Source organism: Erpetoichthys calabaricus, chromosome 17, assembly GCF_900747795.2.
Source record: "Erpetoichthys calabaricus chromosome 17, fErpCal1.3, whole genome shotgun sequence".
Classification (NCBI taxonomy): domain Eukaryota; kingdom Metazoa; phylum Chordata; class Cladistia; order Polypteriformes; family Polypteridae; genus Erpetoichthys; species Erpetoichthys calabaricus.
Genome location: NC_041410.2, coordinates 66075190 through 66089149, shown reverse-complemented (window position 1 = coordinate 66089149; position 13960 = coordinate 66075190). Strand labels below are relative to the sequence as shown.

General features: G+C 40.7%; 1 protein-coding gene across 2 annotated transcripts in view; it reads right to left on the bottom strand.

Annotated features, from left to right (window-relative positions):
- Positions 1-357: 357 nt before the first annotated feature.
- Positions 358-13960, bottom strand: part of st8sia2 (ST8 alpha-N-acetyl-neuraminide alpha-2,8-sialyltransferase 2) — a 61364-nt gene continuing 47761 nt past the window's right edge. For both annotated transcript variants that reach the window (XM_051920240.1, XM_028823430.2), the window contains 2 exons: positions 10098-10391; positions 358-1530 (listed from right to left, as the gene is read on the bottom strand). In XM_051920240.1, coding sequence (XP_051776200.1) covers positions 1245-1530; positions 10098-10391 — 580 coding nt within the window. In that variant the 3' untranslated portion in view covers positions 358-1244. The remainder of the gene's footprint in view (positions 1531-10097; positions 10392-13960) is intronic.

The window sequence follows — 13960 nt, the reverse complement described above, 5'->3', positions numbered from 1 at the left end:
CTCTTACGCTGTGACTCAGGGTTTCCTGGCATGTTATTTTGCTTAGATCACAAAAGAGCTTTCTTTATCAGGAACATCTAAGAAATTGAAGAATTGGGGTCACTCAGCTGCATTGACCAGGTCTGTTGGATTTCCAAAACGCAAGCTAACTTCATTGAGACTGAGAGTTAAGTGACATTGAGAAGATCTCAGCCTCAGAGCCCTGATGGAGACGTGGTGTGGTGTAGGGCTGACTACTTTCAGCTCCTTTCATTGTCTTATGAAGAAGGCCAGCTAAGGAAAAGATAATCAAGCACACTTCTCACAGCCCATCAAATAGCCATCTACCTGTCAAGTTAAATGAAGATACCGAAAGGGAAAAATTGACTTTTTATTTAAGGAAAGCAAGATTTTCATCTGTCAAGTATCATTTTAGTTGTTTTAGATGACATGCAGAGATTTCTATGAGAACAGAATGTCACAAGGAGAACATTTGTACACAGACACAGACACTGGGGCCTGATCCCAGCTACCCTCAGACTTTTAAGAAAGTCCACGTTGTTTAGAGATGTCTTGCAGGAGATACAAAGTTACTGATGACTGACACCACTTGTTTGTTATCATTCAGTTATGTGCCACTTCTCCGTTAAGAGGTCTTCAGTGCTGGTGTCAAGTCTTTATGAACTGTAATTGCAATGGTAGAACATAAAGACTCTAAACATCTCACTTTTTGAGACTTCTTTACTCCTCAAGATCCTTGACTACATAATTTACTTTACTATTTTTGGTGATTCTCATTCTTTTAAATGTGGAATTAGCATGACTGACAGGAATGTTCAAATGGGGAATCCAGAGAGATGCCAGGTCTATCACTTGACATGACCATGTGCACAAACGCAGGCATTCTGTTAGAGAAAACATTATGCCATTGATCCTTGGCCACCTACAAAGGCAGATACTAAAACAGTTGAGAAAAAGCCATCTTTTAAGCTGCCAATAATCAAACATATAAGATGACTAGCTGATATTTGCAAGGAAGCATCCGTCTGTAAGTGCCAGTAAACTTTCTTGGGATCCAGCTCAATGGAGGCAAATCCAGGAGCACCCTGCTGGGGACATTCTTACAAATCTTTGGGCCTGGTAGCTCCTTCATCATAACTACCATTTCAGCACTCTCAGGCTCCTCTGAAGCACATGTAGAAACTATGGCACTGCTTGAGTTGCCTTCAAGATTCTGACCATATGATGCAGGTTCCTCGCAACTATTATGTGTCCGCCACACAGTCTCCAATGTTGAGCTTGAGCGCCCCCTGCTGATGAAGCCGCTGTAGAGCTTGAAACTCAAGTGGCATGGCATGGGGGCTAGACTGAGAGTCAAACTCATACCTGAGGCTGTCATAATAGTGGTACTTCACTGAATTTCCTTTCTGGTCCTGCAAGAAAGGCCAGAAGCCATAGAGATGTATCTCATCGCAAAAGCGAGTTGCTAATGTATACATTAACAGGCCGGTGGATGGACGCTTTATTGGAACCTTATTTGTCAACCAGTACCTAGGGAGAGAAAGAGAGAGACAGAAAATGATAGATATCAGCTGATAAATAAATATAACAACATAACATAAAATTCTGTAACCTATTTAATCCAAAGCAAGGTCTATTCTGGAGACTATCCTGGTAGAATTAGACACTAGGTAAGAACTGACCAGGATGCCACATCATCAACGGATCCACTAATGTACACCAACTCATGTCAGTTCATCCCTCTTGCACATCTTTAAGGTGTGGGAAAGAAATACATGCAGACATGGAGAGAATGTGTACAGCTACACACAGTAATCAGGCATGGAATTCAAACCCAGGACACTGGGTCCATGAAGAAACATTGTGCCAATCTAAATAAATATAACATTCCATTCTCCGACTCACTTAATCCAAATCATCTTTGTGGGGCACCTGAAGACCATCCCATTACCTCTGTGTGCAAGGCAGGTAATGGTCTTAGACAGGGCTCCAAAGCATCTTAAGGACCACTCACACACATATCAACACCATGCCAATTCTGAATCTCTAGTGAGTCTAACCAGCACCATCTCTGGGAATGTGGGAGGTAAACAGGAGTACCTGAGGAAAAGCCATGCTCATAAGATAGAAGCACTGCCTCTAGTGCCGTCAAGACACCCCTAAATTAATATATAGATACATAAATGAATACATGTATGTTCTAGGCATCACTCCATTTCTACAAATCCAATTTGCAACAACAGACCCACATTTTTTTTATTCTTCTTCTTAGGTATAATCTGTGGCAGGAGTACAGTAATCCCTCCTCCATCGCGGGGGTTGCGTTCCAGAGCCACCCGCGAAATAAGAAAATCCGCGAAGTAGAAACCATATGTCCATCCATCCAGTACCCAACCCGCTGAATCCGAACACAGGGTCACGGGGGTCTGCTGGAGCCAATCCCAGCCAACACAGGGCACAAGGCAGGAACCAATCCTGGGCAGGGTGCCAACCCACCGCAGGACACACACAAACACACCCACACACCATGCACACACTAGGGCCAATTTAGAATCACCAATTCACCTAACCTGCATGTCTTTGGACTGTGGGAGGAAACCGGAGCGCCCGGAGGAAACCCACGCAGACACGGGAAGAACATGCAAACTCCACGCAGGGAGGACCCAGGAAGTGAACCCAGGTCCCCAGGACTCCCAACTGCGAGGCAGCAGCGCTACCCACTGTGCCACTGTGCCGCCCGAAACCATATGTTTATATGGTTATTTTTATATTGTCATGCTTGGGTCACAGATTTGCGCAGAAACACAGGAGGTTGTAGAGAGACAGGAACGTTATTCAAACACTGCAAACAAACATTTGTCTCTTTTTCAAAAGTTTAAACTGTGCTCCATGACAAGACAGAGATGACAGTTCAGTCTCACAATTAAAAGAATGCAAACATATCTTCCTCTTCAAAGGAGTGCGTGTCAGGAACAGAGAGGAAAGCAAACAAATCAATAGGGCTGTTTGGCTTATATGCGAAGCACCGCGGCACAAAGCTGTTGAAGGCGGCAGCTCACACCCTCTCCGTCAGGAGCAGGGAGAGAGAGAGAGAGAAAAACAAACTGAAAAATCAATACGTGCCCTTTGAGCTTTTAAGTATGTGAAGCACCGTGCAGCATGTCGCTTCACGAAGCAGCTGCACACAGAAGGTAGCAACGTGAAGATAATCTTTCAGCATTTTTAGACGAGCGTCCGTATCGTCTAGGTGTGCGAACAGCCCCCCTGCTCACACCCCCTACGTCAGGATCAGAGAAAGTCAGCGCAAGAGACATAGAGAAAAGTAAGTTGGGTAGCTTCTCAGCCATCTGCCAATAGCGTCCCTTGTATGAAATCAACTGGGCAAACCAACTGAGGAAGCATGTACCAGAAATTAAAAGACCCATTGTCCTCAGAAATCCGTGAACCAGCAAAAAATCTGCGATATATATTTAAATATGCTTACATATAAAATCCGCGATAGAGTGAAGCCGCGAAAGGCGAAGCGCGATATAGCGAGGGATCACTGTAACTACTGCTTATTTGGTGAACACAGGGCCAGCTTTACCATGTAGGTGGACTACGTAGTCGCCTAGAGTGTCAGAATGTTTAAGAGGATTACACTCTGTCAACACAGACAAACTCCGCTATACAAATAGTGAGGCTTGGTACAACACCCCTCTTTGTGTAGCATCGTGAACGAAACTCCTAGGGTACATTATTTATAACATCAATTTAAATTCAACTTTGTGGTCAAAACTCCAAGGGGGACCCCCACCCCAGTTCTTCGATATAATAGTGGTGTAACATAGAAATACCAAGGGAGACCCCACCCACGTCCCCATTGCTCTCCCAGCACAAAAGCTTGAATCAGCCCTGGGTTAATGGAAGACTTTATGTTTTCTTGAGATGGAAAGCTCTTGTGTGCTTGCTGATTTTCACTGCAAGTGACTTTTTACTATCTCAATAACATGACTTTGTTATGAATTAATTTAGATTTAAATTCTTCTGGCCTTGCTGTTATGTTTTTCTGATTTTTTCTTATCCATTTAGAGCTTTGAAGAATGTATATTTCAGTTCTTATAATTTTTGATTTTAACATTTATTTAAACAGGGCTTTCTGATCTTGTGGTACCAACCTTTGCTTGATAATTTTGATGATGTTTCATCTCCTGGCCCCTTTCCAATATTTCTAGCAACATCTGTGGAATTCTACCAGGCTGGAGAAATACCAATAGCAAAAATGGATCTTTTCTGCATTAGTTGACAAAGGACTTTAAAATCTATACAATACTGAGGTTGCAAAACACAGATGAAAGGTGCTAGTCCCAGATGGGATGCCAGTTGATGAACGGACATAGTCATATACATTGGTCAGTATAATGTCACCAATAAACATCCATCGGTTCACTTATGAATGTGACAATGAAGTGTGAGGGAATGCAAATAACGAGCACAACATATTATGTAAAAACATTTTTAAAGAACTGTGCGTGATAAGTCATTTCATAACAGGACTTCAATTCCTGCTTTTATAAATATTTTTTACAAATACGTATGAATCCTACATCATCATCATCATCATAATCACATCATAATCATAACAGTCAATTTCCAGGTTTATCCAGGTTAGCCAATGGCACCCAGTCTTTTTCCTCCATTCTCCATAGTCCTTGGCATCTTTAGGATGTCATCTGACACCACCTCCAACCACATCCTCTTTGGCCTCATCCCCTCTGGCCTATTTTGGTGTACTTATTCACTTATTATCCTAAGTATATTTCTCCTTAGCACAACATATATTACCTCCACACCAAGTCTGTCACTCAACTCAGCATTTATCCTTCTCTCACTTCGTGATATTTCACACATCTCATCTCCAGTCTTTCCAGGTTTGCTTCATGTTCCTCCTTCACCAGCCACGTCTCACTCCTATAGCACAATACTACTCTTCAAACAACTCTCATAACTTTTAATTATAGAGAGACTCCTTTAGAGGTGCGACTGCTCCCAAGAAATTCTTCCATACACCTCTCACCCTTGCTATCACTGCTCTGTCTACACTCATCATGTCACCTAAGTAGCAGAAATGTCTGTCCTTTACTAAAACAGCTCCATTGCTGATATCTAAATACACACTTAACACATCAGCAGTGTGAACCTCTCTTAAACACTTTTTACACACAAAGGTAACACAAAAAGTGAAATGCTGCATAAAGATTCTATAACTAGTGTTATGCCAGTCATGAAAACCCTAAGGGGATTGCCTGGATCATGACACGGATGCTAACCGCCTGCCTTCTTATATATAGTCAGCCTCTTAGAGTAGTCTGCTGGCAAAAAGAGAGAAAGACCAATTGTGTGGTGTTATTAACAACAAACTATGAGATATGTGTCTTTTGACAAAGGTTTCTGTAGATAGTGTGATTTTCTATGAAAACCAAATGGCTACATCATTATCATAGTCAGACAAGAACTGCAAGGAATCGTTTACTGGTGCAAAGACAGACAATTAAGTGGAGACAAGAATACTATGAATTGTAAACCAGAATGCCAGGACGCAGATCACTAAGATGTGTAAGTTCACAGGTCAAATCTGTAATCTTGGATAAAGAGCAACTGGTGTGGTCCTTGAACTTATAAGCAAGTCTTCTTGACATGAATTGTGGTGTCTCAGTAACCAGCAAGGTTTGTTAGCAATCCATTATTGAAACTGCACACATTCTAAAATAGATGTGTAAAGATTATGGCATGGAAATAAATTTGAAACACACACATGAAAGTAAAGCTTGAAAATTCATCTTACAAAATATTAAAGTCTCATGAGCTGAAAAAAAAATGATCTTAAGCAAAAAAATAAAAATTTCTATAGGGTCAAAAGGGGTTTTCCAATTCTTAACGAACTGTAACATGAAACACTCATAATGTGGGAAGACAAGATTTGTTTTAGACCACCCAAAGCAGATGTTTAGTTAAATTTATTGTCTGTTCTTTTTCCACAGATGGCCACTTATTTTCATGTGGTAGACACGCTCCTCTTCTTTATTATGTACATAACAAAGGTTTAATGACACACAGGTGAATGTTAATAAAACAATGGTGCTATGGAAGTTTTCATGATGGAAAATAAAACTTGACTTGCTAATGTCCTAGTGTCCATTTTAAAGGTCAAGTAGCCTTATGTCATCCCCTACAGAACATAAAAGGAAACAATGAAGCTTATTAGCTGAGAAAAGCTGGATGCATATTGAGTCTATTAAAGAAGGACCAAAGTCGACCTAATAAAGGATAGAAGGTAAACAGCAGTGCATTAAAACATGTCAGGCTAACAATCAATATAATGTGAAATATGTCACTTGTGGCACACTGTTGCAGTAGATTGGCAACTCATCTAAAGATGGTGTCCTGTTGTGGAAAATCTTCAATTTCTGAACTGCAGACTGCTTATTTTAAATTTTAATTATCTTGCTCAAATGAACTGATGAACTGAATTTACAGGACTTTAATTACAGGCATCCTTTTGTATTGTACTAATAATTTATGAATTTGTTCCCGTCAGGTTCTTTTCCAATTAGTTTATGACCTAGGAATGGGAAATATGCACAGGTGCTACAGAACCTGTTTTAATTAATGTATAAGCTGCAAATGGATGGATGTCGTAGGACTAGGAGTTACAGAATTAGTTTACAGCTTAAGAAAGGAAGGAGTGTGGAGGTACTTAAAAAATCAAACACTTTGATCAGAATCATTAGCCAATCAAATATGTGCAACGTCACATATCTCAAACCCCCACATGTACATTTTAACATATACAGCTCATCTAAAGGACAACAAAAAGATGAAGAAAACAACAGAAAGACAACATAGGAAGCAATGTCAGAGATCAAGAGACGTGATACCATCTGATTTGGACTATGAATAGCATTGATCGCTAAACCAAAAGCCACCCAGGACGTTACCCCCTCAACATATTTGATTTCCAGTACACTTTTCTATGACACAGGCTAACTGTGTAACTGTGAATAAGCAGCCTTATCATTTACAAAAAAAAAATTTCAAGCATTATAATTTAATGTAAGAAGATATTCTTAAAAGTGTTTTTGACTGAACTGTCATAGTCCTATGGGATGGAGGGGTTTAGTTTCCAGCTTCCCCCTGACCCACCCCTTCATCAACTAAGAATTTCTTTGTGATGGTTTTAAATGAATGAGAGGAGTAGCTCTGCCGAGACCTGTGGTAACTCTCAGTAAAGTGTCTCCATTTAATTTCTTCTTTTCAAATTCAGCTGCACTTTCCCACAGGATGCCTTTAACTGCTTCAAATGCCTGTTTAAGACACATTGGAATTAGCACTACTGAGGTTTGGTTTGCGGTCAGGCTGTAGCAGTTATTTATTACTTTGTGGTCTGGGGTGGAGATATGTTGCAAGATTTAAGTAGAAGTGCACAGGAATGCGTGAAGCTGGAAAGCTGGCGTGTTAAAGAAAGCAAATCCAGATTGACTGTAGAACATTTATAATTCATGCGGGAGGAAAGTCCATCAAGAGTAGATATATGCATCATCAGAGATCTACTGAGGTATCGAACTGGGTTATTGTTTAGACAGAAGGTCATCTGGCTCACAGGACTTAGGAGGCAGCACCCTGGGTGCAGTATTACAGTATTACTATCGGTATTTGCATTCTTTTAGCAGACAGATAAGCTTGACATTTACACAAAAGATTTCAACAAAAGTCAGGAGCAGATGGAATTAAGCTATTAAACGCTGATGTGCAATCTCCTCGCTCTACAATGTACAACATTTTATACCCCAGAAGCTTAGCACTAACAGACTCCCAAGAGGAAAATGCCCATCTGCACCAGCTTTAGGCCAAGAAGACACAGTATAAAAGTGTGGAGATGCTTGTGTTTTACAAAATATGCAGAGGAGTCCTGGGATTTGCTAATACCTTTTTAAACTGCAAGGCTATAAGCATGAGACACCATAAATCAGACATGGCTTCAACCTAGTTTCAGTTGAGAGGCTGCCAGAATATCTGCATGTACTTTACTAACCATAACAATCAATGGACAAATGACGTCCACTGAAGGGGCCACTTAAAAGATCCCTCTTGAGATTAAAGGAAGAACCCAGACTCATCCTTGATGTGGTGATGTCTACACTTCTTTCCAAAGAATCAGAAAACTATTCAAGGAAAAAAAAAGTGTGAAAAAGGGGTACCATTCCAGATTGGATAAGAAACACATCTGAATAATTTCTAATCTTGAAGAAAAGGGGGTGCAGGTGGATTCAAAAAGTATTCAGCTCCCTTCACCTTTTGCACACTTTATTGTGTCGTAGATGTAACTTTAAGTGGACAGATTTGTCATTTTTAACTATCAATCTGCACTCAATCACCCATAACGACAATGTGAAAACATGTTTTCTGAAAGGGTTTCAAATTCATTAAAAATAAAAAGCTGAAATGTCTTGTTCATGTAAGTTTTCAGTACTTTGTAGAAGCCCCTTTGGCAGCAATTACAGCTAAGAGTCTTCTTGGGCGAAACTTTACAAGGTTTGCACATCTGGATTTGGCAATTTATCTCATTTTTCCTGGCAGATCCTCTCAAGCTCTGTTAGATTTGATACGAAGCATCTGTATACTGCCATCTTCAGGGGTCCCCATACAGTAGATGTTCTAAGATTTTTACGTCTGGGCTTGTGCTAAAGCCACTCCAGCAGTACCTTCGCTCTACAGTTCATGTCATTTTTGTGTAGGAAGGTGAACCGTCATCCCAGTGTGAAGCTGCATGCACTCTGCAGCAGGTTTTCTTCAAGGACCTTTATGGATTTAGCTGTGTTCAACCTTCCCTACAAACCTGACCAGTCTCCCTGTCTCTTCAGCTGAGAAGGATCTCCCATAGCATGACAGTGCTTTACCATTGGGGTAGTATTAGGCAGGTGACAAGCAGTGTCTGGTCTTCGTCATACGTAGTACATGAAGATCTGTCCAAGGAGTTCATATTTTGTCTTATTAGACCACAGAATCTTTTTCCTCATACTCGGTGTTCTCCAAGCGGACTGCCATATGCCTTTTACTCCAGAATGGCTTCTGTCTAGCCACTCTACCATAAATGCCTGGTTTATGGAGTGCCTTCTTTTCAATAGGTTCTCAGTAGAGAACTACTGGTGCTCTGTTAGACTGACCATTGGGCTCTTTTCACCTAATTGACCAAGGCCCTTCTTGCCTTGTTACTCTGTTTGGCCAGAAGGCCAACTCAAGGAAGAGTCTTGGTGGTTCAAATCTTCTTCCATTTTACAATTATCAAGGGCATGGTTCTCCTGGAAACATTCAATAATTTAGAGCTAGATTTATACCCTTGCCCTGATCTATGTCTTACCTCAGACAATTCCTTGGGCATCATGGCTTGGTTTTTGTCCTGACTTGCAGTGTGAATTTTAGAACCTGATATACACTCAAGTGTGTACCTTTCTAAATGTCCACTCAATTCAATTTGCCACAGGTGGATTTCAATCAAGTTCTAGACACATCTCAAGGAGAGTTAAAACAAACAGGATGCATGTGACTGTAATTTGTAGTGCCACAGCAAAAGGTCTGTATACTTATACAAATGACAGATTTCAGTTTTTGATTTCCAGCATATTTGCAAACCTTTTTGAAAACATGTTTGCACTTTATCATTATGGGTTATTGAGTGTAAATAATTTGAAATTAAATCCACAACACAACAACATGTGCAGAAACTGAAGAGATCTGAATACTTTCTGAGTCCACTGTATAGATCAAGGCCAATCTGACCCCTTACAAGGAAAATATGGCTGTTCAGGGTATATGAGACTGATTTAAAAAGGAGCTAATTAGAGCTGAAAGGCATAGGGCACATTCTGACTTAATAGCTTAGGACAACAAAGAGTTTTTTTCTAGAATAATACACCAAACTTAAAAGCCCCCTGGTTCTGTAATTTGCAAAGTACCTACCACTTGTGCACATTTGTCTCCAGCCTTACCTCCAAACATGTCCTTGAATCTACAAAAAATGGCATTGTAAACCCAACAATATCTTTGTTCAATGGACATACCCTCTGACTGCATAAAGTAGCCTCAGAGATGGATAGGCAGTTTGCACATTGATTTGATGTTTGAGAATCAGGCTGTTGACCAGTTCAACTCGTTGCTCTCCACCTTTTGCCATGAAAGCAGGAATCCACAGGATACTGCCATTCAGATTCTGGAGACGCTGCAGTAAGCGGTCCTTCCATGTGTCGTTGGCAAGATCTTCAAAAGCCCGCTGGACCACAGAAGGGTTCATTGTCACTAAGTTTGTTCTTATACCAACGTCACTTGCAAACTCCTGCACAGGAGCAAGGTTACACCTAAAGAAATAGAAAAGGAAACATCATTTAGCTGTTTGGAAAAATTCACCCAGTCACGGGGTGCTTGCTTGCAACCAGACTGGAGTCTTGATATTCTTGGGTAAGAGATTTGTAGATTTAATGCTCTGTTACCAGAAGGGTCTCCAAAATTACAGAAAAGAAATAGAAAATAAAAAATACTGATGTTATGCCAGTGGTGGAAGCAAAAGCCTTGGTAAAGGGAAGTGTTTGGGTGGGCCATAGAGAATGACATTTTCGATAGCTGGATAAATTTATGGAAAACCATTCAGAGTGGTCAAGAGTTCATGCTGACAGAGATAAAACAAGCATTGTGAGAATTTCCTGAAACAGGCAGCCAAGTCCATCACATAGCAGGCAGTGTTGGAAACTTCTGATGGGGTCAGAGTCACTGTTGTGGTTCAGGTAGTTGTAGTTGTCTACAAACTCTGTAGTAGCATAGCTTACAGGGATGGTTGGATTTCAGAATGCTGAAGGAAATAGATATTATTTGGGTGTCTTGTAGGGGTGGCCGATATATCAGTTAATCAGACATATTGGATGAATCGTATGGATTTCAAGAAAACCGTTTTAAAGATATGATAAAACTTACAGGAAAACTTACAAACACATTAAAATGTAAAACACAAAACATGCAAAAAGAAATGGGAAATGGGGTTTTCCATTAGTGAAGAAGTGTCTTAAAGGTAATGTCTTTATATGTGTATTGTGTATAATAAGTGAGCCAAGAATATTACCCAGAGTGCTGTGTTGTTCAGCTTGTCTGGTGAGTTGATGAAAACATGAAGGTGGGATAGGAGGAAGCTGTGTTTGCTTGTTGGCAACATAAGCAAGTAAGTGAGAGAGAACCTGCACTTTTATCAGTTTAAAGAAAGTGAATACCAGCTATCAAATCCATTTGAATATAAGGGCATTAGCAAGCATTTTGAAAGATAAGAGGCATGGCTGTATATTGAATACATTAGTGGTACATCTTTTATTTGTTAAAAAATATGTTTCAGTCTGAAAAATATGTACAAACACATTATAGCAGTTCCTACTAAAACTGTCAGAATTTTTAATCATAGTCAATCCTCAACATTTGTACGTTTAATGTTCAAGGCTTCAAGTATGCACACAACTTTTTGTAATACCTTTTTTATTTTCATGCTAGCAACCTTGCACATTTATGAGTTCATGGCTATGCACAGTAAAACAAAAATGAGAGGCATGATGTGCACAAGTTTGAGGAGCAGCTGGAATCCTACTAGATTCCTCACCAGTCTTGTTCACCTTACTGTTGTACAGTAAAGAGCTCTCCATGTATTATTGTATACTTTTATTGTTTTGCTTAAAATATCAAGTTTTGTGTTGCAATTATGCCCCCAAAGCATAGTGCACATCCTTCGGGCTCTAAGACCAAAGTCAGTCAGTGCAAAGTCAGTGATTTGGCTTAGTGAGAAAGTAAAGGTATTAGATAAACTTCATGCCATCGCTGTCGGCTGCAAATTTGACATTAACAAATCGACCACCTGAGTAGTGACTTCTAGGTTGCCAGTCCCATGTCCCATTATCAATCAAAGCCTCAAGGTTAAACATCAGCTTGTTGCTATGTTCACATATGCTTAGATCTTTAGGCCAAGTGGTGCACAAAGCAGATGTCACTGATGGATCATTTCAAGCTGGTTAATCCTTCACAATCTCCAGTGCTAGCCATGAAGGAGGTGTTGGAGGTGATGCCAGTCTCTAGGTCTTCTGACAGCAGTGACTAAAGTTTTTTTATTTGAGATATTAGCAGAAAAAGTCACAATCTTAGTGAATGAATAGCTAGAAAAAATGTTTTCTGTATATTACAAATTATATTTTGTGTACTGAATTCTATGGATTATTTCATGGTTACTGTGATATGAAAGTGCCTATTATCAAAAATAGTCTTTTGTTATAAAGATTTCAATGCAGAAGTATAATTTGAGCAAGCCCCAGTGAAAGATTAAAGTTTTTGCTGGTCACAATAACCTCACCTCCTATTTCTCATAGGTTCAATGTATTAACATTCGTGTTTTCAACTTTTGCATCATTTCCTAGGAATTGAGCACAAACATGAATATCAGCAAAATTTCTTTACAGCCTTTGTTGATTTTCGTAAAAGTGTTTGATTCAGTTCATCAGGCTGCCCTGTGGGACATCCTGAGACTTTGTGGGATCCCCCCAAAGTTGCTGGATATCATGGTCAGCCTGTACAATGGTACTGCGAGTGCTGTGCAGAGTGGAGGCAGAACCTCTGCGTTTTTCCCAGTTGATTCTGGGGTTCGTTAGGGGTGTATTCTTGCTCCTACTCTGTTCAATGCTTGCAAGGACTGGGTGTTGGGCAAGGTCATGGGGCCCAGCGGCTGTGGGACATCTGTTGGTGAAGAAAGATTCACGGATCTTGACTTTGCTGACGATGCTGTGATCTTTGCGGAGTCAATGAAGGCTCTGATCGGGGCGCTCGAGAGACTGAGCTAGGAGTCTGAATGTCTGTGCTTGTGAGTGTCCTGAATAAAAACAAAGATCCAGGCCTTTAATGACCTTTTGGGCACAGACATCAGCAGTGTGTCTGTCTGCGGAGAGAGTGTCGACCTTGTCGAGAGGTTTACTTACATCAGCAGTGACATTCATGTCTCTGGTGACTCTTCCTATGAAGTCAGTAGATGGATTAGGAGAACATGGGGGGGTCATGAGGTTGCTGGAAAGGAATGTGTTGCTCCCGATATCTATGCAAAAGGACGAAGGTCCAAGTCTTTACAGTCCAGGTGCTTCCTGTTTTGCTATATGGTTGTGAGACATGGATGCTAATCAGTGACCTGAGATGAAGACTGGACTCCTTTGGTACTGCGTCTCTTCAGAGCACCCTTGGGTAACGTTATTTTGACTTTGAGTCGAATGAATAGTTGCTCATGGAGTCCCGAATGAGGAACATTACCTGTATTGTAAGGGAGCATCACTTACGGCAATATGGCCACGTGGCACGATTTCTTAAGGGTTATGCGGCTCAAAGGTTTCGGCTATGAGAGGCTGGACCAGGCTAAGGGGATGCCCATGTAACAACTGACTGCAACAGATAGATGGTAATTTTTGGAGAGTGGGACTAGACCGTGTTTTGCCTGGAAGGTTGCCAAACAGGATACTGAGCTGTTTCATTGTGTGGTGGATGTGGCAACACGCTGTACCAGTGCATGCTCCCTAACCTCACCTGACCTGATCTAGGAATGTAACCCCCACGAAAGTTGAGGACTGACTGTATATTGTGATACAAGTGGAACACATGGACCTCCGGGCCTCAAATAAAAGGCAACTGAAAGGGGAGTAGTCCACCATTATAATGATGAACTTGAATATGAATTTTAAAGGCACTATGTCGTGGGGGATTATCAATAGACGCTTTAGTGGGTGGCAAAGATAAGGAGTTGTTGATACTGTGTATGTGCTTGTGTGGTCCTGTCTTGACAGCACTGAAAATATTAACCAACAAATCCTCTCATTCATTTGCTTAGGTTCATTTTGTATGAAACTGTATCATTCCAAATAATTGA